We start from the raw sequence: 27,967 nt of genomic DNA, 5'->3' as shown, positions 1-27,967 counted from the left end.
AGGGTATATGCCTGTTTAACTTTACAAAACAATGCAACACATTTCATTCTCAAGTGGTAATCCCAACGTACTCACCCCTGAAATATTTAGTAAACAATTTCCAGCTTCACACTTTCACCAGCACTTGGTGTATTCATTCAGACTTCTTAATTTTTGATTCTGGCTTTAACTGGCATCTTCCTAGCTACCATTGAGGTTGAGCACTCTTCTTGCTTTGTTTAGTTTCTTTCTTGCTATGTCTATCTCCTCTTTATCTTCTTTCTCCATTGTTCCCCATCAGGTTGTCTATCTTTTACTTTTTTATTCATAAGCGATCTTCAAATAGTCTTAATTTAATCCTGTGTTAGTTTTTATGTGATGCAAATTAGGTGTATCTTTTTTTTTTTTTTTTTGGTTTATCTTTTCGCTTTCTCTGTGGTGTCTTGTTGATAATCATAAGTTACTCATTTTAATGCAGTGAATTTATCAATTTTAGTGTTTTCTGTATCTTGTTTAAAAAATATGTCTTTAACTGAAGGTCAAAAAATAATTTACATTTGCTTCTGAATGTTTTTAAAGTTTTGATTTTTACATTTAAGGGTTTATTGGATGTGGAATTCGTTTTTAAATGTTTATTTTTGAGAGAGAGTGCACGCGACCGGCAGAGAGAGAGGCAGACAGAGAATCCGAAGCAGGCTTTGTGAGGAGACCACAGAGCCCCATGTGGGGCTCAAACTCATGAGTTGTGAGATCCCAACATAAGCCGAAGTCAGATGCTTAAAGAACCGACTGAACCCCCCCCCCCCCCCCCGCCCCAGGGCGCTTAATGTGGAATCAGTTTTTGCATGTGGTATGAGGTAGACATCCAATTTAATTTGTTATATGTACATAACAAATTGTTTCGAAATTATTTATTGACAATACATTTTTTCCATAATGATCTGAGAATGGACTTGTTTCATACTTAAAATTTACATATATGCATAAGTCTGGTTCTCTGTTTTGTTCCCCTGGGGTTCTCTTCCTACGCTTGTCATTATTATTTTCTTATAATATATCTTGATATCCAATTAAGTATATTCTCTGTTTTTCAGGATCATATTCATTATTTATTACTGGATATGAGATCTAACAGTTTGGTTAGATTAAGGTTAATTTTTGGCAAGAATACTTAACGGATGATTTATTGTGTTTTTATTGCATATACTATCAGATACTGCCACTATTAATGATGCTATCTGCTTATTTGTTTATGATGCTGACAGATCTCTCCATGTAAAGTAACATTTTTTTCCCCTTTGGAATTATCAGGTAAACTGTGGGGTGAAACTTTGCCACATTTCAAATCATTTTGTAATAAATCAATGAGGTATAGGTGAATCCATCATTTGTTGGGGCTTGCAAAATAGTAACCATTTACAATTATTGTTCTCTGTTACTAGTGGCATTTTATATAGAGAGATTTTGCCTACCAAGGGGAGGTAAATTATAGGTGGTTGTTTTTTTTTTTTTTTTTTTTTATGGATTAGGGAAGAAGTGAATCAAATGCTTAATTCTTCCCTTTAATTACCAATTTTCAGAGTAAGGATTTGAGGTAGTTGTTGCCTTCGATGAAAATGAAATTTTGTTTTTCTGTTTTTCTATCAATCATTGCATAATATCATAGATGCCTGGATTCTTATTAATGTGTTAAATCAACCACAGTTATTCCTTTTGGTATAAATTACCCCAAAGTTGACCAGTGTCTTTTGGACACAATCCCATTAGTCTTTGAGTATTTCTTTACCTGCAAGCATAAAATGCCCGGGCTCATCTTATACTTTTCCTGTTACAGACTAATAGCTCCCTAGTTCAGTCCCAGTTTCGGTTTATCTTATTTTCAGCTCTATCTATCTATCTATCTATCTATCTTCCTTTCTGTCCTCTGGGCATTTTGTTTAGATTCTTGTTGTTTTTCCAAGCTCCGATATGCATTTTTTTTCCAGCTCTAAATATTTATATATTGCCAACTATGGGCCAGGTGCTGTTCTAAGGATACAGAGGTTAACACAGCAAAAATCATCTTTGCTCTCAAGAAGCTTACGTTGCAAGAATGCTTGTTATATTATCCATGCATTTTAACGGCTATTGTGATCTGGCAATTTTAGGTATTGTGAGGGTTTCAAGGTAATCTAGACATAAATGATGATTTGTAAAATTTCATATCAATTTCCAGAATGAATATTTAGGAAATAAACCAGAAGATAGGAAGTCCTGTTAGAAAAGAAGTGCAGTTCTGGGTATGAAGTAAATAGATGAATGGAAGTGAGAATGGAGAAGAAAAGCTGGATTGCAGGAGTATCTTGAAGAAAGAAAGCATAGAATTTTGTGATAGTTAAATAAGAGCACATGATCCAGACGAGGATGTCAAAATTATCTCCAAGTATTCTTCTCTGGAAGACTAAGAGAACGACTACAACACTGGCAGAAATAGTGTAGCTGGTGTGAATGTGTAGACAAATAAAAATAATGTCTCTTGGCAGGTATGGACTGTGTCCTTGTATTTAACATTCTATGCACTGTACTGTATCAACTAACTGCATTTGAGAAAAGCAATGAAACAACTGTGTAGACATGGCCCAAGGTGATAGAAAATACATAACTAGAAGAGAGTAAGTGACAAGATCACAGGTGAGGAAAGGAAGTGTTGGTGTCTTCTTTGTAACCCTAGACCGTGGTTTGGTGTTTGGCACAAAGCTGACCCTTAATTAATATTTACTGAATAAATGAACATAAGTCATTTGCATAGATGTGATAGCTGACCCTATGGGCATAGAACTGAAAGCAGGGGACATTTACTTGCTAAGGTTCAAAAACAGCTCTTCTTCCCTGTGGCCTGCATTGCCAACAGGTGCCTGCCTCAGGGGAAACAATTCCGAAAGTACCTTTGGATAATTAGAGCAGAAGTTGGCATTTCAGGAGCTCTTTTGCGTGTGTGTGTTTGTTGGGCCGCGTGGTGGGGGGTGGTGCATTCTAGATTCAGAATACCAAAGTGGAAGTCACAGATTTGCAATGAATCAAAGGTGATATTAATTGTATTCATTTTATATGATGGTCAGCTCATCTCCACAAATTATAGAGCTTCTCAGTGCAATCAGTGCACTTCCTTTTCCACAATGCCTCCAAACGCAAACCTCACTTTACAGGTTATCAGCGGGGGGCTGAGCTGCTCTATTGCATTCACTAATGAAAAGGTTAATGGATTCCCTTTCTCTTATTTGAAGCTAGGACCTGAAATTTCGTGTAGGCCGACTGGGATGACTCTTCCAATTTCCATCCTCAAGGGGGCGATGATCAGGGAGCCATTCCTGAACCACACCCGCAGAAATCTGCCGCAGAAACCTTCACGCTCTGCTCCTGAGTGCGTCAGATTAGTCCCAGGAGCCGGCGCCTCATACTGAGCCTGCGCACACGGGCGCGCCGGAGCGGACGCATGCGCCTTGAGGCGGGGCTGGCGGAGGCGGCTCTGGGCGGGTCTGGGTCCCTCCAGTGTTTTGGGGCCTGGGAGCTGTGGGAGGAGCCGGCGGCCTCACCGTGGTAACCGCAGCGCCGCCACCGCCGCCCCGCCTTGCAGGCCTCGGGACTGTCATCGCCTTTGGGTGTGGGGATACTTGGGCCACCGTCCCCGGAAATAGCTCCGCCGGCTTTCTCAGATACCCCCATCCTCCCCACGCCACCGTCGCCGCCGCCATGCAAGGGGAGGACGCCAGATACCTCAAAAGGTGACCACTCCCCGAGGCTCGGTCCCACCTTCCTTGCGAGGCCCTGAAGATATTCTTAGAGGTCCTTGGGTTGGCTTTGAGGTGACAGTGGGCAAAGCTAGGATCTTAGAGGTGGAAGCCGGGGGTAAGGCGGAGGGGAGTCACGGAAAGGAAAGGGAAAAGGAGCACTGGGGAAAAGAGGAAAGGGCCCTTCGGGGGTGCGAGGCTCCCCAGCCTCTTACCTGGCTCGGCGGGACCCTGACAGCATTGCAGATGGTTTCCTTGCCACATCCGTCTCGGGAGAGGGGCGAAGGGCTGTGTAAACCGCGTCTTCCTGACCCCCCACCCCGACTTGGACTCCCCATTTTTCCCTAGTAGAATAAATCCCTTGGGAGCCTGAGAATGAAGTCTTCTGGTGCCTCTGCTCTCTGTCTCCTGTTTGGGCTTCACTGCCATCGGGTTTTGAAGCGATGAAGAAGAGAGAAATGGCTTTTACTTTATGGGAGGCTGGGCTGAGATGGTTCCTTCCAGCCTGTTTCTGCTTTCCTCAATCATTTCATCCATTTGACTGCCGTGTATATAGTATACTTTTTGTAGGAGATTCATAATTATCAAGAGGTTTGTTCAGGAGCTTGTCCTGCAGCAGGCCGTAATTTTTTTAGTTTAACAATATCTGTAGTATCAATTACTCTTTAAAGAAAATTGTGTCTTTGGGGATTATTTATTTGACTCCTGTCAAAGATAAGGTCATCCCTGATGAAAAAGGATACCTGTCATTGGACCAAGAGTTAGCAGTGATCCAATAGAAAACAATCTTAAGTAGGACTCTCCATTGTTTCTCCATTAGTTAACTCACAGTTAGTGACAGGGTAAAATACACAGGGGGAGTCACATGTATTATTATTACTATTTTTTTTTTTTTTGGACACAGTTTCCTTATTTAAATATGGGGCAAATATTACCTTATGAGAAATATGTGGACCAAATATGAAAATACTTTTAAAAGATAAAACATGCCATGTAATGTGGTGGCGTTATTTCAAGTCATAATATGCTTTTACTGAATATATTTATCCTGGCCTGGGATGGCCTTAATCATCACAGGAAGATCTTCTAAACTTTAATCAATTCTTAAAAGGGATTCAAACAATTGTAAAATCCTACAACCGACTGCATGGTCTTTGCAGGACTGAGGCATATATTGCCTGCCTTTCTCATTGTATATGAATATATCTGAAACTGTCAAATAAGAAGACTTTATCAGTAAATTTTTGTAGTAGTATGTAATCATAACTAGTATATAGTCAGTATTTATTTCCTCACTGAATTTTGCCTACATTGATCTTGTAAAATACCTTGATTGAAAATTTCGTGACAGAAGAAAATAGTAAATTCTTTCTCTTTCAACTTCAGATTCAAGATTGTTCTAGGTGAAGAGCTACTATTATACCAGCAGTTTGTTTTTGTGTAATACACTGTGGCAAAATATAGTTTTTATTAGATTCTTGTACCTGTGTGGACCCTTAGGCAAAATTCCCAATCTATTCTTTTATCTTATCTTTTTATTTAATATAAAATATATTATATATATTATATATATAATTATATATATAATATATTATATATATTATAAATCTTATATAAAATAAGATTTTATTCTTATCTTTAGATAAGCCGTGTTATCTAAAGTTCAAAAAATAAAACCAAACAAGTCACTATAATGCTTGAAGTAAAATAAGATTAGAAGTTGCAAAGGTTGAAATATACACTTTTCAGTTCCGCCTAATTTTGACAATATAAGTAAATTAAAAGGTGGCGTTGCCTGCATTCATATTAGAAATATGCAGCTGACGTACAATCATACAGGCCTGATGGTTTATGATGTTTGGCAGAACCTTCCATTTTAATTATTGGTTCTTTGATAATGATTACATTTATGTATTCCTTTTGTAATATTTTTACCTTCACATTTTGTTTTTAACAGTACAGCAACATAGTTTCATTCTCGTTGATTCAGTCTAATTTTAATTAGTCGATTTCCATGGTTTCATGAGGAATTTCTAGTCTTTCTTTAAATGTGTAGTAGATTATAGAATCAAATACAGTTTGATTTTTTGTTTTGATTCAGTAAAACTTAATGAAGACTTACAAAATACCTGGTATATGCCTAGCATAGTTCTGGTCACTGGAGAAATGATTAAATAGACAAATTTTATGTCCTCAATCAGATATACACAAAAATAGACAATTATTTGTGATTTTTTTGCTTCCTCTTAAAACCCTCTGATGGCTTTCCATTGCTTTTTACTTTTTTGAAAGTTTATTTAAATAATCTCTATTCTCAACGTGGGCCTCGAACTCATGACACTGAGATCAAGAGTCATGTGCTCTTCCCACTGAGCAAGCCAAGCACCCCTCCATTGCTTTTAGAGTTAGAGCACCTACCTTTTCAGCTCTCTCTCTGCCTCCCTCCCACCCCCAGTAATTTCATACTTGAGCCTTACAGAAATAACTTCTTTTAGATTCCTGTGTTTTGGTGTAAGGTTCCAAATGCCCTTCCTGTTGTCTGGAACTTGCCCCATTCTTCACCGAGCTCGCTCTTCATTTTTCCTGTTTTTGCTTAAATGTCACTTTTTCCAGAAAGCCTTTCCTGAGCTGCCCTTTTTTCATCCCGCAGTCCACAATCCAGGTCAGATATAGGTTCTCATGATATACCTAATACCTTGTCTTTACTTACTCTTATTACCATATTATTATTGTTTGTCTTTCCTGTTGGTCTGTAAGCTTCAGAAGGCTAAGGAACTATATATCTTACTTCTCATTGTATCCTCAGCACACAGCACAATTCCTGGATCATAAGTACTCACTAAATAGTTATTAAATGAAGTAAAAATGAGGTTACAAAGAAAAATGGTCCAAATCATACTGGACTTATACACCGTAGTAAAGCGTTGAGACTTGTAAAAGCAGTGGAGAACCATTGAAGGATTTTAAGAGTAAATGACATTTATTCATTCCTTCAATAGTTATTTGAAATTCTACCATGTAAAAGTCACTTAGTCAAATGATAAAAAGTATTGGATGAATGACATATACTTTCTCTGCCTTTATGTGCCTATAACGTAGTGAGGAATACAGACTTTAATTAATATATAATCAGAAGCAACTATTGTATTTATGGTGAGTGCTATAAGTACATAAGCAAAATCAGTGGATGGCCTTCATGTAAAGCTCTTTTTTTTTTTTTTTTTAATTTTTTTAATGTTTATTTCTGAGAGGGAGAGAGACAGAGCATGAGCAGGGAAGGGGCAGAGAGAGAGAAACACAGAATCTGGAGCAGGCTCCAGCCTCTGAGCCGTCAGCATGAAGCCCGACACGGGGCTTGAACTCATGAACTGTGAGATCATGACCTGAGCCGAAGTCAGACGCCCAACCGACTGAGCCACCCAGGTGTCCCTAAAGCCCTTTTTTTATACAGTATGTTTTCAACATTCATCCACATTTTAGCATTCAGCAGTAATTCATTCCATTTAATAGCTGAATGGTAGTTCATTGTGTGGATATAGCACATGTAGATTATCCATTCATCTATTGATAGACATATAGATTGTTTCCATCTATTGGCTACTGTGAGTAAAAGTGCTTGAACATTCCTGTACTAGTTTTACTTTGAATACCTTTTTTCACTCTCTGGTATGTACCCAGTTGTTTCTGGGTCACGTACTAATTGTGTGTTTAACTTATTGAAGAACCACCAAACTTTTTCAGAGTGGCTGCACCATTTACATTCCCATCAGCAGTGTATGAGAGTTCCAGTTTTCGACATCACCAACAGTTGTTATTTTTTTATTTATTCATTTATTTATTTACATTCTGGCCATTCAGTGGATGCGAAGTACTATCTGTGGTTTTATTTGCATTTCCCTAGTTACTAGTGACATCGAGTATCTTTTCATATGCTTCTTGGCCTTTATCTTCTTTGGGGAAATGAGTTCTTTATACATTCTAGATTCTAGACTCTTACCACATAAATGATTTACAAATATTTTGCCCCACTCTGTGATTGTTTTTGCATTATCATCATAGTGTCCTTCCTTATGCAAAAGTTTTTAATTTTGATGGAGTCCAGTTTAATTTTTCTTTACTTGCTTTTGCTACCATTATTTTGGAAACCATTGCCTAATAGTTTATTTTTTCTTTCTTTCCCTTGCCTCAGGAGACATCTAGAAAGATGTTGCTAAGGCTGATGTCAGAGAAATTACTGGATATCTACACATAAAAGAATGAAATTGGACCCTTTATACCACGTAATTAACTCTAGGATTTTTATGGTTTCATATCTCACGTTTAAGTCCTTAGTCCATTTTGAATTTACATTTGTGTATGGTGTCAGAGTGGTCCAGTTTCATTCTTTTGCATGTAGCAAAATAAAAAGCGTAGCAAAGCTTAAAGACAACCTACTGAATGGCAGAACATAATTACAAACAACATATCCGATAAAGGGTTAGTATCCAAAATATATAAAGAAGACATGAACAGACATTTCTCCAAAGAAGATATACAAATGGGCAACAGACACATGAAAAGATGCTCGTCACTCATCATCAGGGAAATGCAAATCAAAACCGCAATAAGATATCATCTCACACCTTTTAGAATGGCTGAAATCAAAATCACAGGAAACAACAGGTGTTGGTGAGGATGTGGAAAAAAAGCAACCCTTGTGCACTTTTGTTGGGAATGCAAACTGGTTTAGCCACTGTGGAAGACAGTATGAGGTCCCTCAAAAAGTTAGGAATAGAACTACCCTAAGATCCAGTAATTGCACTATTAGGTGTTTATCCAAAAAATACAAAAACACTAATTCAAAGGGATAGATGCACCCTATGTTTATCACGACATTATTTATAATAGTCAAATTATAGAAGCAGCCCCAGTGTCCACTAACAGATGAATGAATAAAGGAGAGGCGGTATATGTATTTAGATATGTTGCATATGTGTGTGTATATATATAGAGTATTATTATATATGTATATCTATAATAAAATATTCCGCCATAAAGAATAACATCTTGCCATTTGCAACATCACTAATGGATCTAGAGAGTATAATGCTAAGTGAAATAAGTCAGTCAGAGAAAGACAAATACAATATGATTTCTCTCATATGTGGAATTTAAGAAACAAAACAAATGACAAAGGAAAAGAAACAAATTGAGAAAAACACTTAAATATAGAGAACAAACTGATGGTTACCAGAGGGGAGGTAGGTGAAATAGGTAATGGGAATTAAAGAGTATACTTATAGAAGAGTGCTAAGTAATGTATAGAATTATTGAATCACTATATCATACACCTGAAACTAATATAACACTGTATGTTAGCTATACTGGAATTAAAATTTAAAAATTAATTTTAAAAAAACATTGCCAAATCCAAAGTCATGAATATTTGCCTCTATGTTTTCTAAGGGTTTTGTAGTTTCAGCTCTCAAATTTGTTTTCAATCCATCTTGAGTTAATAGTGTGATATAAAGTAAGGGTCCAGTTTCATTCTTTTACGTGTGGATATCCAATTGTCCTGGCATTTGTTAAAGAGATCATTCTTTCCCCAGTGAAAGGTCTTGCTGCCTTTGTTGAAAATCCATTTATGGTAGATGTAGGGGTTTATTTCTGGACTCCATTCTCCTTCATTGATCTGTATGTTTTTATGCTACTACTTCACTGTTTTGATTATTGTAGCTTTGTAGTGTATTTTGAAATTAGAAAGTATGTCTTACACCTTTGTTCTTTTTTGGGATTGTTTTGGCTACTCAGGGTCCCTTGTGTTTCCATATGAATTTTAGGATCCCTGAAAGAGGCTTTTGGGATTTTGATAGGGATTGTATTAAATCTGTAGATCACTTTGGGAAGTATTGCCATCTTAACACTATTAAGTTATCGATCTGTGAACAAGGGATATCTGTCCATTTAATTCTTATTAATTTCTTTCAGCAATGTTTTGTAGTTTCACTAAGTGCTACACCTCTCTGCTTAAATTTGTTAGTATTTTATTCCTTTTGATTGTAAGTGGAATTGGTTTTTTAACTTCCTTTTTGGCATTTTCATTACTAGTATATAGAAATGCAACTGATTTTTTTGTGTGTTTGTAGTGTGATCTGCAAATTTGCTGAATTTACTGTGATTAGCAGTTCTCAACATATGAGGTCATGTCATCTACAGATACAGTATTACTTCTTTTCCAATATGGATGCTTTTATTTCTTTTCTATATGTCAGTGCTCTGGCTTGAACTTCCAGTAGTATGTTGAATAGAAATGGATGACAGCAGGGCGCCTGGGTGGTTCAATCAGTTGAGTGTCAGACTCTTGATTTTGGCTCAGGTCATGATCTCCCGGTTTGTGAGATCAAACCCCATGTACAGAGCCTGCTTGGGATTCTCTGTCCCTCTCTCTGTGCCCCTTCACTGCTTATGCTCTCTTTCACTCTCAAAATAAATAAATAAACTTAAAAAAAAAGTGGATGAAAGTAGGCATACTTATCTTGTTCCTATTCTTAAAGGAAAGCTTTTATTCTTTTACTATTGAGTATATTATTAGCTGTAGGTTTTTCATATATGCCCTTTTCTTGTATTCCTAATTTATTGAATGCTTTTATTTGAAAGGGTGTTAGGTTTTGTCAAATGCTTTTTCTGCATCAATTGGAATAATCATGTACATTTTTCCTTCATTTTATTAATGTGGTGTATTATATTGTTTTTCATATGTATAACTTCTTTGCATTCCTAGAATAGAACCTACTTGGTCTTGGCTTGTAATCTTTTAATATGCTGCTGCATAGTGTTTGTTAGTATTTTGAGGACTTTTGCATCTATATTCATGAAGGATATTGATTTCTGTCTCTTTATATAAGATATTTATAAGAGATATTCTATTTTTGTGGTGTGTTTGTCTCACTTTGGTAACAGAGTAATGCTGACCTCATAGAATGAGGTCTATTTTTCAGAGGCATTTAAGAAGGATTGGTGTTAATTTTTCTTTGGATCTGTGGTAGAAATCACCAGTGAAGTCATCTGATCCTGGACTTCTCTTTGTTTGGAAGTTTTTGATGACTGATTGAATTTCTTTATTTACTATATAGGTCTATTCAGAATTTCTCTTTCTTTTGACTTTATGTTGTTTGTTTATTTCTAGGAATTTGTCCATTTCATCTAGATTATCTAATTTGTTGGCTTACAATAGTTTATAGTATTCTTTTTATCTCTGTAAGGTCAATAGTATCCCATTTTAATTTCTGATTGTAGTAATTTCACTCTTCTCTCTTTTTTTCTTAACTAAAGGTTTGCCAATTTTGTGAATTTTTCAAAGAAGCAACTTTTGATTTTTTTTTTATTTTGCATATGTATTCTCTATTTGTTTAATCTCTCTGTCTTTATGATTTCCTACCTTCTACAAGCATGTGGTTTAGTTTATTCTTTTTCTGGTTCCTTAAGGTGTAAAATCAAGTTATTGATTTGAAATCTTTTATTGAGCTGTAATAGACATAACATTATATTAGTTTCAGGTGCATATCACAATACACTTGTGAAATGATCACCACAATAAGTCTAGTTAACACCCATTACCACATAGTAATAATGTTTTTTTCTTGTGATGAGAACTTTTAAGATTTAGTCTATTAGCAATTTCCAAGTGTACAATACCTTGTTATTAACTATTGTCACCATGCTGTACGTTATATCCTCGGGCCTTATCTTATCTTAGAGTTCAGAAATGGGGGAGAAGGGCAGAGGAGGAGAGAAAGAGAATCTTTTTTTTTTTTTTAACGTTTATTTATTTTTGAGACAGAGAGAGACAGAGCATGAACGGGGGAGGGGCAGAGAGAGAGGGAGACACAGAACCGGAAGCAGGCTCCAGGCTCCAAGCCATCAGCCCAGAGCCCGACGCGGGGCTCGAACTCACAGACTGTGAGATCGTGACCTGAGCTGATGTCGTACGCTTAACCGACTGAGCCACCCAGGCGCCCCTGAGAAAGAGAATCTTAAGCAGGCTCCATGCTTAGCATGATGTGATGAGATCATGACCTGAGCTGAAATCAGTAGTTGGATGCTTAACCGACTGAGTCACCCAGGTGCCCAGGACTTATTTATTATATCACTGGAAATTTGTGCCTTTGACCACCTTCACCTGTTTTCCCAGCTGCCACCTCCTGCCTTTGGCAACTACCAATATATTCTGTGTATCTGTGAGTTTGGGTTTGTTTTGTTCTTAGATTACACATACAAATGAGATCATAAAGAATTTGTCTGTCTCTCTCTGACTTATTTCGTATAGCATAATGCTCTCAAGGTCTATCCATGTTGTCACAAATGGCAAGATTTTACACATATACACGTACATACACCACATTTTCTTTATGATGGACACTTGGGTTGCTTCTTTGTATTGGCTATTATAAATAATACTGCAGTGAACATGGGGGTGTGTACTATATATCTCTTAGAATTAGTTCCTTTGGATAAACACTCAGAAATGGGTTTGCTGGATCATATGGTAGGTCTGTGTTCAGTTTTTTTAAAAACCTCTATACGATTTTCCATAGTGGCTGCATTAATTTACATTCCCATCAACAGTGTAGTAGGGTTCCCTTTTCTCCACATTCTTGCCAACACTGTCTATTTCTTGTCTTTTTGATAATAGCCATTTTAACAGGTATGAGGTGATACCTTATTGTGGTTTTGATTTGCATTTCATTTATGAGTAGAGATATTGAGCATCTTTTCATGTACCTGTTGGCCATCTGTATGTCTTCTTAGAAAAAAATGCCTATTCACATCCTCTGCTGATTTTTTAACCAGATTGGCATTTTTTCCTTTTTCTTTCTTTTTTTCTTTTTCTTTTTTTTCTATTGAGCTCTGTGATGTCTTTGTATATTTTAGGTATTAACCCATTCTCAGACATATTATTGCAAATATATTCTCCCACTTAGTAAGTTGTATTTTTTTTTTTTCTTTTGCTGGGAAGAAGATATTTAGTTCGACTTAGGCCCACTTATTTATTTTTGTTTTTACTGCCTTTGCTTTTGGTGTCAAAAAAAAACTTGCCAAGATCTATGGTGAGAAGCTTACTGTCCTTATTTTCTTCTAGGAGTTTTATAGTTTTAGGTCTTATGTTCAACTCTTAATCCATTTTGAATTAATTTTTGTATATGGTGTAAGATAATGGTCCAGTTTCATTCTTTTTCATGTAGCTGTCCAGTTTTCTAAATGCCATTTATTGAAGAGACTGTCCTTCCCTATTGTGTATTCTTGGCTCCTTTGTTGTGAATTAATTGGCCATATATGTGTCAGTTTATTTCTGGGCTATGTATTCTGTTGATATATGTGTCTTTTTTTATGCAAATACCATACTGTTTTGATTACAACTTTGTAATATATTTTGAAACCAGAAAATGTGAGTCCTCTAGCTTTGTTCTTCTTTCTCAAGATTGCTTTGACTATTCAGGGTCTTTTGTGGCTCCATACAAATTTTAGGATTGTTTGTTCAATTTCTGTGAAAAAAGGCCATTGGGATTTTGATAGGGGTTGCCTTGAATTTGTAGATTGCTTTGGGTGATATGGACATTTTATCGGTATTAATTCTTTCAGTCTATAAACTTGGAATATCTTTTCATTTATTTGTGTTCACTTTCTTTCATCAATATCTTATAGTTTTCAGGGTATAGGTCTTGGTTAAAGACCTTGGTTAAATTTATTTCTAGATATTTTATTCTTTTTGATGTAATTGTAAATGGGAATATTTTCTTAATTTCTCTTAAGATAGTTCATTACTAGTGTATGGAAATGCAACTGATTTTTAATGTTGGTTTTTTTTAACCTGCAACTTTCTTCAGTTTATGAGCTCCAGTTTTTTTGTGTGTGGGGTCTTTAGAGTTTTCTCTATAATAATATCATGTCATCCACCAATAGTGGCAGTTTTACTTCTTGCTTTCTGATTTGGATGCCTGTTATTTCTTTTTCTTGACAAATTACTCTGGCTAGGGCTTCTAATACTGTGTTGAATAGAAGTGGTAAGAGTGGGCATCCTTGCCTTGTTCCTGGTCTTTGAGGAAAAGCTTTTAGTTTTTCACTGTCGAGTATGATGTTAGCTGTGTATTTATTATATATGGCCTTTATTGTGTTGTGGTACATTCCCTGTATATTCACTTTGTTGGCAGTTTTTATCATAAATGGATATTGAACATTGTCAAATGTTTTATGCATCTGTTGAGATAATCGTATGACTTTTATACTTCATTTTGTTAATGTAGTGTATTGATTGATTTCCATTTATTGAACCATCCTTGCATCCCTCAAATAAATCCCACTTGATCATGATGTGTGATGCTTTTAATGTAAACTTGAGTTGGTTTGCTAGTATTTTGTGAAGATTTTTGCATCTGTGTTCCTTTTGGGTATTAGCCTGTAATTTTTTTTTTTTTTTTTTTTTTTTGTGTTCTTGTCTGGTTTTGGTGTAATGGTAATGCTGACCTCATAAAATGAGTTTGTAAGTATTCCCTCCTGTTCTGTTTTTTGGAAGAGTTTGAGAATGATTGTCATTAATTCTTTGAATATTTGGTAGCATTAACCAGTGAAGCAGTTGAGTGTAGACTTTTGTTTATTGGGACATTTTTGATTACTGATTCAGTGGCTTACTAGTAATTGGTCTGTTCATATTTTCTGTTTTTTTATGATTTGATCTTTGCAGATTGTATGGTTTTTAGGATTTTACCCATTTCTTCTATGTTGTTACATTTGTTGGTGTATAATTAATTGCTAAGTTTCTTGTGATCCTTTGTATTTCTGTGTGATCAGTTGTAAATGTTTGTTCTTTTGTTTATGACTTTATTTGAGTCCTCTCTCTTTTTTTCTTGGTGATTTTATTCTTCATACAGGTTTTCTTCTTTTTTTAATATTTATTTATTTTGACAGAGAGAGTGCGAATGCATGCATTAGACTGGGGGAGGGGCAGAGAGGGAGACAGAGACAGAATCCCAAGCAGATTCCACGCTGTCATTGCAGAGCCTGAGGTGGGGCTCAGTCTTATGAACTGTGAGATCAGGACCTGAGCCCAAATCCAGAGTCAGATGCTTAACCAACTGAGCCACCCAGGCACCCATAGTAAGTTTTAAATGTGTTACTAAACAGTATAATGAGGGATTAGTTTTAATATACATATCTTATATATTCAGCCACAATGCCAAGGAGAACAGGCAAGGGGTTTATCCATAATTTCCATCAGCCCCCAGGTTATATAAGCAATTAATAACTTGTATTACTCTTATGTAAAGTGCTATTCAGTGTAGTTTCAACGCTACCAAATTGCTACCCTTAATTAAGCCTCTCCTATAAAGAACTTCTAGAGCTGCAACTCTATTATTTATACATGAATTAAAAAAATACCTGAATGTATATGTGCTAAAATTGTAACACTTGGTTTCTTCCAGGTTTTTGAGTTTATTTTTTTCTTTGCAATTTCTGTGTTCTACTTTTCCTATAAAAACATAACTTGCTTTAGTGATAAAGAAGCTATTAAAAAACTTAATGAACATACTTTTTAAAAACACACATGCACACAAAAAAGCAAACAAAAACAAAAACAAGAACGGAGTGGTGAGATTCTTTGATCAATTTGATTTCTTTGAGAAATGCATGATATCAGACCAGAAGACAATTACGCTTTTCTTTACCTGTAGAAGACCGGCAGTGCAAGTGGTGGTAGGGGACTACTCTTAGGATTGCACTTGTGTTTTATCCTTATAATTGTCTTCATTGAATTGGATACAGTGGTTACCCCCTTCTGTATAGGAAATTCACAACTGGGATTGCTCTCCATCTTAAGAGGAAGCACGGAACTAGTTTGTTCTATAATTAAGATGCTTTCTGTAGTGATTGCTATAGTACATCTTTTTTTTTTCTTTTTTCTTTCTTTCATTTTTTTTTAACTCTTCTTAGTTCTTTTGATTCCTGTGATTCCTTTAGTTTTTGATTGCTAGTCTCAGCTTGTACCCATTTATCCTGCCTTTTGGAGTCTATGCCATCCTGTTTAATATATGTGTGTGTATCTAATTTCCTAATTATTTTTACCGGCCTGCCTGGTTTCTAGCTGCTTTAATTCCTCACAAGCTTTGTTCTGTACATCTTACTGTCAGTGTAGTTGCTGACCTACCTAGACTCCAGCATTGTATTTGATTTCCTACCCTATCTCTATACTTGACTTTTAGTCATGGTCCTAGTACAGATTCCATATTTCATAAATAATTCTGATGAAAAGATCATTTTAAAACTTACATTGAGAATATGCATAATAGGGCATTAATTTCTAACTAAAGAAAGAGCATTGAGTATCTAATCATTGGAATTTTAATTTAAGATATTGTCATATTTCTGTTCCTTCTTGTCAGGCTAAAATATCCTACTAGCCAACTTTGACTATAGTGAGAAATTTTTCTTGTTCTCGTTGCTTAATCTCTTCTAATATCACTTGTTTTATCACCTTCTAATGTGGCCAAGTGACAAGTAGTGATTAATTTGTCATTGGTTTACTATAACTAAAGATTCATTGTATAACTTTAGAAGCTTGGGGGATGAGGTATATAGAAACATTCTGTGGAAACTACTAATGACATTATAATTTGAAGATGCAGGACTGTAAAACATAACCTCTTAATGTTTTTTTTGTTATGTAATTTGAGTGTGTTTTGAAGATTAGGTACTAATGCTGCAGTGTATATATTTATGTAAAGTGATAGATAATAAATATTGTGGTTTAGATAATTTCGTGTCATTCTGTGAGCCAGTTAATGGGCTAATTGTTAGGCAGTTGTTTGGTTTTTTTTTTTAATACAAATTTGGGGGCAGCTACTTTATTTTTGAATTACTGATTTTTGTTTGAGGTTCTTCTCTCCAAAACATCTTGTTTTATTCACTTGCAAATTTTCTATAAGCATGATTCTTTGTGTAAATGTATTTTTTCCCAGGTATAGCTATTTATTAAGGTACTTTCTGCAAGATCAAGAAATATGTATAGTACAGAGTTTACAGAGTTGGAGAAAAAGAGTTATTTTTTGGTCTAAGTCAAAAGTAAATCTAATTTAAATGTGTATGTTAATCCGACCCACATGCCTTTAGAACTAAAAACTAGATAAAAAGCATGGACATTTTGTGAGTTTTTAATCTACCTATGTCTTTTTTTATTTTATATTATAGGAAAGTTAAAGGAGGAAATATTGATGTACATCCATCAGAAAAAGCACTCATTGTTCAGTATGAAGTGGAAGCTACCATTCTTGGAGAGATGGGTGATCCCATGTTGGGAGAACGAAAGGAATGCCAAAAGATGTAAGTTTTCTTCATTGGTGCATAGTTTGAAAGTGGTGAATTTTATGTAAACTGTGTAGAAATCTGACGTTATTTAAATCAGCATAGATTACAAATGGTTCGGCCTTCTTCTAGGCATACTTCATCTTAGTGAAGCAGAGACCATATTAAACTATAAATACAGAGTATATTTATTCCAGAGAAGATCATGTTTAGCTAAGCATAGTGGAAAGTTGCTGAAAAATATCATTTCTAATTTATGCCATTTAGTGAATGCATATAATAGAGTATAAACTACTACAACTTGTGAAATCAGAAATAAAAGAGGTTTATATGAGACTTTTTAGCTTAATTTAAGAAATTTCTATTTTAGGGGATCCTCTCTGTATTATTCTTTTTTCCCTGGAGTTGTAGAAGATAGTATGCGTTCCAGAATTCCCAAGTAGGGCATGTACTTTGAATTCATCCCTTCAAAGTCTAGCCCTGTGAAAGATGTTGGTAATGTAATGACTCAATTTTCTGACTCAGTGAATTGAGATTACACCTCTTGACATCCTACACTTTCCTTCCTACTTTTATAATACTTTCAGGAGCCCCTTGGGAACTGGTCTTTTTCATTATTCTATAGTTGTGCTGGTGATTGTCTTGCCCTCCTTTCATAGTATTGTGGAAGTAGAGAAGGTCGGAGATGGCCTAGTGTTCTCTCCCAATCTTCTCCTTCCGTAAAAAAAAAAAAAAAAAAAAAAAGTTGATTTGGGAGCTAAGTAAGAAGATTTTAACTAGTTTAAAAGAGTGTTAGTATGTTTTGGTGATACAGCACCCTGAAAAGTACTGTATTTAATTTTTTTTTTAATTTTTTTTTTTTTTTTTTTTTGAGAGAGTGTGAGCGAGGAGGGGCAGAGGGAGACTCACAATCTGAAGTAGGCTCCAGGCTCTGAGCTGTTAGCACAGAGCCCGACATGGGGCTTGTACTCACGGACTGCCAGACCATGACCTGAGCCAAAGTTGGACACTCAACTGACTGAGCCACACAGGCGCTCCCAAAGCACTGTATTTTAAATATATAGCAGTGGTTCTCAACTGGTTGTGATGTTTTTCCCCCAGAGAACATTTGGTAATGCCTGGAAACAGTTTTGGAGGTTGTAACTGGAGGGATCCTATTGACAATGTAGTGGATAGAGGCCAGGGTGCTGCTAAACATCCTAAAATGCACAAGGTCAAAGAATGGTTTGGCTTCAAATTTTAATGGCGCTGTAATTGAGAAACTTTGGTGTATAGCACCCTGAAAAGAAAAGCTGCCTAGTATCTTAGTAAGATCCCTAATCTGTCTTCTTTTTTTGTGTTAGGAAACTAAATTCCACATACAATTCATTGAAATAACTAAGTCCTTGGGGCACCTGGGTGTCTCAGTCAGCTGAGTGTCTGACTTTGGCTTAGGTCATGATCTCGCGGTTTGTGGGTTTGAATCCCGCATGGGGCTCTGTGCTGGCAGCTCAGAGCCTGAGCCTGCTTCGGATTCTGTGTCTCCTTCTCTCTCTGCCCACCCCTCCACACCCTCCCCCTGCCTCAAATAAATAAACATTAAAAAAAAATTAAAAGAACTAAGTCTTTGGATAATTCACTAAATTGAAGAAAAATACATATATGCACATATACGTACTTATGTGTCCTCTTACACGTTCTCTCTTCCATTAATGTGTTGTGATTACTGCCTGAGTTTTATACATTTTGGGAGCATGTGAAAATCTCTTTAGATCTTTTTTTTTTTATGTTTATTGATTAAAAAAAAATTTTTTTTAATGCTTACTTATTATTTTTTTTAATGTTTATTTATTTTTGAGACAGAGAGAGACAGAGTATGAACGGGGGAGGGGCAGAGAGAGAGGGAGACACAGAATCCGAAACAGGCTCCAAGCTCCAAGCTTTCAGCCCAGAGCCGGACGCGGGGCTCGAACTCACGGACCGCGAGATCGTGACCTGAGCCGAAGTCGAATGCTCAACCAACTGAGCCACCCAGGCGCCCTAATGCTTACTTATTTTTGAGAGAGAGACAGAGCATCAACAGGGGAGAGGCGGAGAGAGAGGGAGACACAGAATCCGAAGCAAGCTCCAGGCTCCGAGCTGTCAGCACAGAGCCCATTGTGGGGCTTGAACACATGAACTATGTTGAGATCATGACCTGAGCTGAAGTCAGACGCTTAACTGACTGAGCCACCCAGGCACCCCTTGAGATCTTATTAATTTGACTTCCAAAGAAAAGCTAGCAGATCAGTCTTTCCTTTTAGAACCTCAGATATCCACATTTCAGGCAAAAGATTTAGTTCTTAGTTCTTTAACACGTATTTGTTTGTTTGAAGTTTACTTTTGAGAAAGAGAGAGAAAGTGAGTGAGGCAGGGCACAGAGAGAGGGAGAGAGAGAGAATCCCAACCAGGTGCTGCACTGCCAGTGCACACCAACCGTGAGATCATGACCTAAGAGAAAATCAAGAGTCGGATGCTTAACCAACTGAGCCACCCACGCGCCCCCTAGAAAGATTATTTTAAAACAAGATTTCTGAATATGCTGTCCTCCCTAGAAGAGTCAGATACAGATTTTATGTTCTTTTTGTTATCTCATTTGTTCAGTTCAAAGAAATCATTTCTTTGCATTTTTCTAAGCCTAATTGTATCTAATACTTTATTATATTTTACTAAAAGAGTCTATGTCAGGTACCTTTCAGTGCTTTGTGAACTATTTATAAGAAGTATTGTTTAAGTTATCACTTACTTTTATAATACCTGAGTTGGAAAATTTCTGATGTGCTCATAGCATTCGTCTTAAGAGTCTCAATGCCAACACGGATATAACTTCCCTGGCCCGGAAGGTGGTTGAAGAATGTAAACTTATCCATCCCTCAAAACTAAATGAGGTAGAACAGCTATTGTACTATCTACAGAATCGCCGTGATTCATTGCCAGGAAAAGGTAAGTAGAATTCCTCATTTTTTAATGTATAACCAGAGCTATTTCTATAGTTCGTGCTTTTGATATTTGGTGGTGTTTTTTGTTGTTATTGTTTTATTTTGTTTTGCCAGTGCTGTGCATAAGTAAACGAATGAAAGAATAAACCTATTAGTTTTCTCCATGCCAGGCTCTGTATTAGATGCTTCCATAAAAAATGATCTGTTTCTATTTCATACTGTGGCATGTGTATATGTTTGTATGTGTACATTTGTGCTGAAATAAGGAACGAACTCAAATGTCTGTCATATTCTGGAATAATAAAAGGAGAGAATTTGGGGCAAAAAAACCTATTTTCTCTAACCCAACCAGATTTATATTTTCTAAATTTCTTATTGACAATTTATAATTTGAATAGATTACTAAGTATTTAAATGTTAAAATATGTCATATGCTTTAGACTATCCTAAAGATACAAGTTATATGAATCTTTCTTAAGGAAATATTACTTTTTTATTCCTTATTGTCTGCATTGTTGCCATTCTTCTACCTTCAATTTCTTCATAAGGAACCAAGTCATTAAAATATTAGAGCTAAGGAATTGATTGTTTTTAGAAAATATCATCAAATAATCTAAACCAAATATGAAACGCAATAAAAACACATTTTGCTGGAAAGTCATCTCAGATTATTGAATGGTTAGTTATTCCACTCATGGTATTAATTAGGTTTACATATCTTTCTTTCATCATTGGTGAGTTCTAAAATATGGTACCTTTGAAAAACTTTATAAATGCTTATGTTTTGATTATACTAAGTAGAAAAAAATGAGAGAAAATTTGTTTTGACTTTTTTTGAGTTACTCAGTCTTTTCTCTCCAACCACAGCAAATAAAATGCCTTTTTTCTAATATCACTTTTATTAGTTAATCCTGAATATATTATCTAACATATATTATATGATCAATATATATTTCTGAATGAATTAAGTGATTGTGAATGTATTTATTTAAAAGCAAAAATAAGCAGTTTGAACTTGTATCCAGCTACATAACTGACACTCAATGTATAATTATTAATTATTAATAATTAGTGCTATAAGGAAAATTTTATCAAGAAACACTTTTATTAAATGTTTCATGATAGACTATTCCTATTAAGATCCCTGTAAATGATGAGAGAGAACTTCTTCAATAAGTTAAATAAGTTCAAAGTGAGCAAAGTAAATCCCATACTCTTGTAAGGTGTGTATGTACTTATTTTGAGTACAATATAGTGAAAATTGATCTTTCCTAATGCCTAATTAATATAATTCCAAATGCACTTATATTAATATCTTAATAAAGCCTTGCGAGTTTTCAAGGTAGATCAGTCATCTCACCTTCTTCCCCAGAAATTAGATGAATATGAGGAAATTTTCATGTCAACATACATGGATAAATCCATTTGAATCAGTCTGTTTATATAGATACTAATGTTTGGAGATGTAAGAAATGCTGTTACCATGTTAAATACATACTTACTAAAAAAATTTTCATTTTTCTTTTTAACTTTTTTTACTTGGAATTCACTATTTCAAAACCAGAAACATTGCCCCCCCAGAAGTGATTGAAACAAAACAGTAATACTTATTTATGTAATTCATTACTGTAAGTGATTTTTTTTCATTTTGTTTTTTCTAATATTCAACTCATTAATGTATCTTTGCTTTATTGGTTTCCCTATTCCCACCTTAAATGTGAATCAGGAGGGGACTCTTTTGCTTCTTGTTGGCAAGTCTGGCTATTTACCTCCCAAAAAGTTAACCTAGGAGGAATTAAAATTGCTACATAACATAACTTTGGGATTATTTCTAGATTTTATTCATATATACTCTCCTTGATATCTCATTATAACAGATTATAGATGAACATTTAAAAAATTTTTTATTTATTGGAAAAAGACTATTTCATAAACTAGTCAGTTGTAAGATCCCCAGGTTAGCTATAAACTCAGCTACTGAATATAAAAATTACCCAGAAACTCTAAACACCTAGTTCTTCTCATTTAAAAATAAAAAATCTTTTTACAGAAAAAAAAGAAAAATCGAGCAAGCCTAAAGATCCACCTCCTTTTGAAGGAATGGAGGTAAGACCTAATTCTGATCTAATAGAGAACTGATTGATTGTAAGGTTGTTGCCTTTTCCCATCAATGATTCATGTACTAACATTAAGTAGATGTGGAAAGTTTATTGAACTTAGAAGCACCTAGAAAAGGTAGATAATGAGTGTTTTATATAGTCAAAAGTTAGTGGCATATTTTTCAGATATAATTTATTTTGATAAGTTTTGAAATGTTTTAAATATTCTTTTTTTTTTTTTTTTTAACATTTATTTATTTTTGAGACAGAGAGAGACAGAGCATGAACGGGGGAGGGGCAGAGAGAGAGGGAGACACAGAATCGGAAGCAGGCTCCAGGCTCTGAGCCATCAGCCCAGAGCCTGACGCGGGGCTCGAACTCACGGACCGCGAGATGGTGACCTGGGCTGAAGTCGGACGCTCAACCGACTGAGCCACCCAGGCGCCCCTAAATATTCTTATATTTAAACATATCCAGTGTGTTTTGAAATACTGTTTAACCTATTATAGTAGACACAAATTATTTTGCATTACATTTAGGATGCTTTATATTAATAGACCCAAGTTTAGTGTTTATGTACATCCTATTTTCATGTGGTTTGTAACTACTTTTGTATTGGAGTCCTAACACCCAAAGGTCTAATTTCCTCCTGGCTACTATGAGTCCTTTGAAAACTTGTCTGTCATTGAAAGGGCAATATGTTGACCACACAGTATCATTCCTTGGCAGTAGCTTTGAGGGACATCATTGTTCTTTAAGAGGACTTCCTCTTCCTTTCTTTCAGATTGATGAAGTGGCTAACATCAATGACATGGATGAATACATTGAGTTACTATATGAAGATATTCCTGATAAAGTTCGGGGTTCTGCTTTGATCTTGCAACTTGCTCGAAATCCTGATAACTTGGAAGAACTACTGTTGAATGGTGATTTATATCTATAAATATTAAAAATAGAAAAATTGTTGTATAATATGTTTCTGAAACTTATTATAATAGAGGACAAAGCTAAAATTTTACCGAACTTAGGAATGCATTTGTTTCCTAGACCTTTATTACCATCTTTCTTTTGAAAATTATTTAATTTTTGAGAGCATAACATTAAATATTATCTGAAAAATTCATTTAATTTAAACAACAAATATAAAGCACTAATGGTACTGTGTCTTCTATTCTGGAAGATTTTTATTCTTTCAGTTAGGATACAATATCAACTTTGTCATTTGCACACATACGTATATACTTTTACTAAATTAGGGTTCCAATATTAGTTTTTTTTCAGTAGCACAGCAAAAAATATATTAATCTCTGTACCTTCATTTAGATTAAATTTTGATCCTCTCCTTTCATTAGATGTGCTAGGTAATTAAAAAAAAAAAGAGATAATGCTCTTAAAACCTTTTTTCTCAGTATTACCCCTATAGAATTATTTTATTTTATTTTATTTTATTTTATTTTATTTTATTTTATTTTATTTTATTTTATTTTAAGTTTATTTGTTTTGAAAGAGCAAGTGCGAATGCAAGCAAGGGAGGGACAGACAGAGATAAAGTTTATTTATTAATTTTGAGAGAGTGAGTGCGAGGAGGGTAGGGGCAGAGAGAGAAGGAGAGAGAATCCCAAGCAGGCTCTGCACTGACAGTACAGAGCTCAATGCAGGGCTCAATCTCACGAACCATGGGATCATTACCTGAGCAGAAACCAGGAGTCAGATGCTTAACCAACTGAGCCAGCCAGGCACCCCTAGAATTATTTTAAATGTGTGGTTTTCTGACTTTACTTTTGCCAAAATTAAAATATAGAAGATGTCATTATTATCTGATTTCTATCACATGAGGAAGAGTACCTTTTTGTTTGTCGTCATACTCCTTTTATGGAGGCTGCACAGTACACACCAGTACTTGATAACTTGGAAAATATATACAAAAGAACTGTCCAGAAAGTCCTAGAACATTACCAATATTCCAAGTAGAAAATGTGTACATTTTAAGTATTTTCAAAATTATACAACTCATATATTAGTATATTCTTTATAAAGAATTAGAATATTAGTAATTTGATCATTATTATCTGAGTTTGGAGTACATTCATTCTTCTAGATCTTTTTCATACTTTTACATATATATATGTATAGGATTTTTTCCTATATTAAAATATAGAGTATTATTTTGTAAGAATTTTTATATTAATAATATCGTTCTTATTTCTTGGTAATTTTTTCTCCATACAGTAATATTTTGAGATTACATGCATATAGATACATTATAATGTAATTAATTTTCTAACTATGATTGTTGTTTTTATGAAGCTTTCTATAAGTTTTAGCCATTCCTCTGTTGAGTAGTCATTAGATTGTTTCCAGATTTTTCAGTAGGGAATATTGCTTCAGTGAACATCTTTGTACATATCTTCTATATACACAGTATGGGGTTCTTTAGGGTATGTGGACAGAAACAAAGGTCATACATAAATACAGATGATAATGTTTTAAAGGGTATTGCCAAACTGCCTTCCAAAATGGTTGTGCTGCTGTATCCCCAGATCAACAGAACGTGAAAGCCTTTAAAATTTTTGCCATTGTATTATGGTAATAAACAAGCTCTCTTTGTTTTAAGTTGCATTTGCCTGATTTCTAATGAATTTGCTATCTATCACTAGACTTTTGGAATGTCCACCCTGTGAATTTTGTATTCCTGTCCTAAGTATTTGTGTGTATGTGTATGTGACTACGTATATTTATATATAAATGTACATATCCTTTTTATATATAATTTAGTATGTAAATTTATATATATCATTTATGTTCTTTCTCTTTTATGTACTTGGAAATGGTTTCTGTCAGTCTATTGTCTCTTTTTTTTTGGTATCATATCCATTTCCATCTGTTTACTTTCATTCTATTTGTGTCTTTGACTCTAAAATGTTTGTATTGTACAAAGTATATAGTTGGATCACGCCCTTTTTTTAATCCATTCTGCCAATCTCTGCGTTTTGATAGGAGAGTTTAGTCTATTTACCATTAATGTAATTACTCATAAAGTGGGATTGTCCTCTAACACTTTGTTTTCTGCATCTTTTATCATTTTTATTCCGTTAACCCTCTATTACTGCCTTCTTTTATGTAAAATGGATATTTTTTAGTATACCATTATAATCCTTTTGTTGTTCTTTTACTGTGTTTTCCTGAATTATTTTCTGAGTGTTTGCCCTAGGATTACAGTTACTATCTTCTATTAAAATAATTTAATTCAGATTAATAGTAGGGTTCCAATATTTAATTTTAGCAGCATGCAAAAACCGTGTTCTGACTTACCTCTCTATTCCCTCTCCACTTCTTTGTACTATTATAGTAATGCAAATTACATCATTACACATTACCTGCCTGTCAGCACAGTAATTATTGATGTGTGAATTTTTTAATTAAATAGAAGAAAAGACTGCAATCAGAAATAATGTTAAGCTGTCATTTTATTTATATAATTACCTTTACCAGTGCTCTTTATTTCTTTGTGTGGATTTACATTCCTCTCTACTAGTTTTTCATTTAAGCTTGAAGGATTCCCTTTAGTATTTCTTATAGGGAATGTTTACTATCAGCAAATTCTCTAAATTTTTGTTTGCCTAGGAATAGGAATGACTTAATTTCTCCTTGGTGTTTGTGTGCATAGTTTTGCTAGATGTTGAATTCTTGTTTGGCAGTCTTTTTATTTTAGCACTTTTACAATGTTATCCACTGTCTTCATGTCTCCATGGTTTCTGATACGAAATTGGATGTTAATCTCATTAAGGATCCTGTGTAACTCTTGAGCTGCCTTCTTGCTACTTGTAACATTTTCTTTGCATTTGGCTTTTGCCAGTTTGACTATGATGTATTTAGGTGTTTACATCTTTTAGCGTGTCTTCTTGGAGTTTGTGAAACTCCTTGGATCTGCAGATTAATGTTTTTCATCAAACTTTGGAAGTTTGGGGCATTATTTTGTTAAACATTCAAGTATCTCCTTTTGGGAATTCCATGTTAATATGTTTGGTGGTGTCCCATAGGTCTTTGAGGCTCTACTTGCTTTTCATTATTTTTTCTTTCAGTTCCTCAGACTGAATAATCATAATTGACCTGCCTTTTAATTTGCTGATACTTTCTTTTTCTAGTTCACATCTGCTGTGAAGTCCTTGTAGTGAATTTTTCATTTCAGATATCTATTGTACTTTGTTAACTCCAGAATTTCTATTTGGTTCATACTTTGTCATTTGTATCTCCTTATTGATATCATTTGGTGAGGCAGAATTCTCGTACCTTCCCATACTTGTCTTTAAATCTTTAGATATGGTTTCCTTTAATTCACTGGATATATTTACAATAGCTTATTTAGTCATATAAGTTCAACATTTGTGCTTCCTCATGGACAATTTCTATTGAATGCTGTGTTTCCTAAATATGAGACATCACGTCCTGTTTTCTTGCATGTCTTCTAGTTTTTATTGTTATGATAATTTTGTACTCTCTCCAGAGCTTGTTATTTTTGCTGTTTGTATAATGAGTTTCTTAGATGAATTCTGAAAAGTCTGTGATCTTTGTGCAGCCACTGAAGCTTCTAGCTCAGGTAGTTTAGTGGTAACTAATGATTGGATAGAGATTTTTTATTTTACTTTAATTTTTTTTAATGTTTACTTTTGAGAGAGAGAGAGAGAGAGAGAGAAAACACAAGTGGGGGAGGGGTGGAGAGAGAGGGAGACACAAAATCTGAAGCAGGTTCCAGGCCCTGAGCTATCAGCACAGAGCCCGACCTGGGGCTCAAACCCATGGACCGTGGGATCATGTGAGCCAGAGTCAGACACTCAACCAGCTGAGCCACCCAGATGCCCAGGATAGAGATTTTTTAAAATGCCTGGCCCTAAGTGTCCCAGCTTTTGCTAAGTGACTGTGTATGTGTGTATTGGAGCATGTCTTCAGTGTTTAAGCAGGTAGTGTACAAGGCTAAGTTAGCCTTTATTTTTTATTTTTTAAATTTATTTAAGTAATCTATACACCCAAAGTGGGGCTCAAACTCATGACCCTGAGATCAAGAGTCGCATACTCTACCAACTGAGTCGGCCAGGCATCCCCAAGGCCTTAGCCTTTAATTCCTGCTTGTACAATGCCTCAGGTTGGCCAGAGATGAGAGATGAGGTCCTCCTTACGTCTTTTCCTGGTATCAACACATTCCTGCACATGTGCATGGCCTTCTAGATTCTCAGGAATATATTGGAGCTTTTCAAAGACCTTGTGAATCTCTCATTTCCCGGTTTTTCCTTTTTCAAGTTTTTTTGTCAACCTCTTGTTAACCCCAGCTGGCAAGGCTGCTGCATGCAGTTGCAATGTTGCCACCAGTGGTTTTCAACAAATGCCCTGGGTATAAGGCTGTACAAAGCAATTTCTGAGTCAAGTCAGATAAATGCAAACCCTGGAAATGCAGCAAATATCCAGATATGTCAGATAGTGACAGTTCACTGGAGTGGGGGTTTTCAGGATACTATATTTGTGATGCTGTTCATTTTCAAGGCTTCTGCAAAGTTGCACAGAGGGGATGTACTTATGGCAAGTAGAAATACCACAGAGTTTACTGGTTCTACTAAGGTTCAGCCATATTTCTTATTGTTGCAAAATGTAGTTCCAGGGTTCTAAAAAGGTTGATTCTGACCATTTTTACCAGTGTTCTCATTCACTTATGGAGGAGTGGATTTTTGGAGGTCCTTACTTTGGTTGTTTCAGAAATCCTTGCCCCTGGAATTTACTTTTCTTAAGTTTATTTATTTATTTTGAGAGAGAGATTGAAAGTGTGAGAGGAGAAGGGCAGAGA

General features: G+C 35.2%; 1 protein-coding gene across 2 annotated transcripts in view; it reads left to right on the top strand.

Moving 5' to 3' along the window:
- KIFAP3 (kinesin associated protein 3) overlaps positions 1–27,967 on the top strand; it is a 174,059-nt gene that overhangs the window by 8,315 nt on the left and 137,777 nt on the right. Inside the window, exons 1-5 of one of the 2 annotated variants that reach the window (XM_060643483.3) lie at positions 3,476–3,740; positions 16,965–17,096; positions 19,885–20,039; positions 22,086–22,141; positions 22,919–23,060. In XM_060643483.3, the coding sequence (XP_060499466.1) occupies positions 3,709–3,740; positions 16,965–17,096; positions 19,885–20,039; positions 22,086–22,141; positions 22,919–23,060 (517 nt within the window). In that variant the 5' untranslated portion in view covers positions 3,476–3,708. Of the gene's footprint in view, positions 1–3,475; positions 3,741–16,964; positions 17,097–19,884; positions 20,040–22,085; positions 22,142–22,918; positions 23,061–27,967 lie in introns of those variants that run through there. The other variant, XM_060643482.3, reaches the window with a different exon arrangement.

This window comes from Panthera onca, chromosome F1 (assembly GCF_046562875.1).
Source record: "Panthera onca isolate mPanOnc1 chromosome F1, mPanOnc1 haplotype 2, whole genome shotgun sequence".
NCBI classification, from domain to species: domain Eukaryota; kingdom Metazoa; phylum Chordata; class Mammalia; order Carnivora; family Felidae; genus Panthera; species Panthera onca.
The sequence above is the reverse complement of the archived record's forward strand: the minus strand, read 5'-3'. Positions and strand labels throughout refer to the sequence as shown.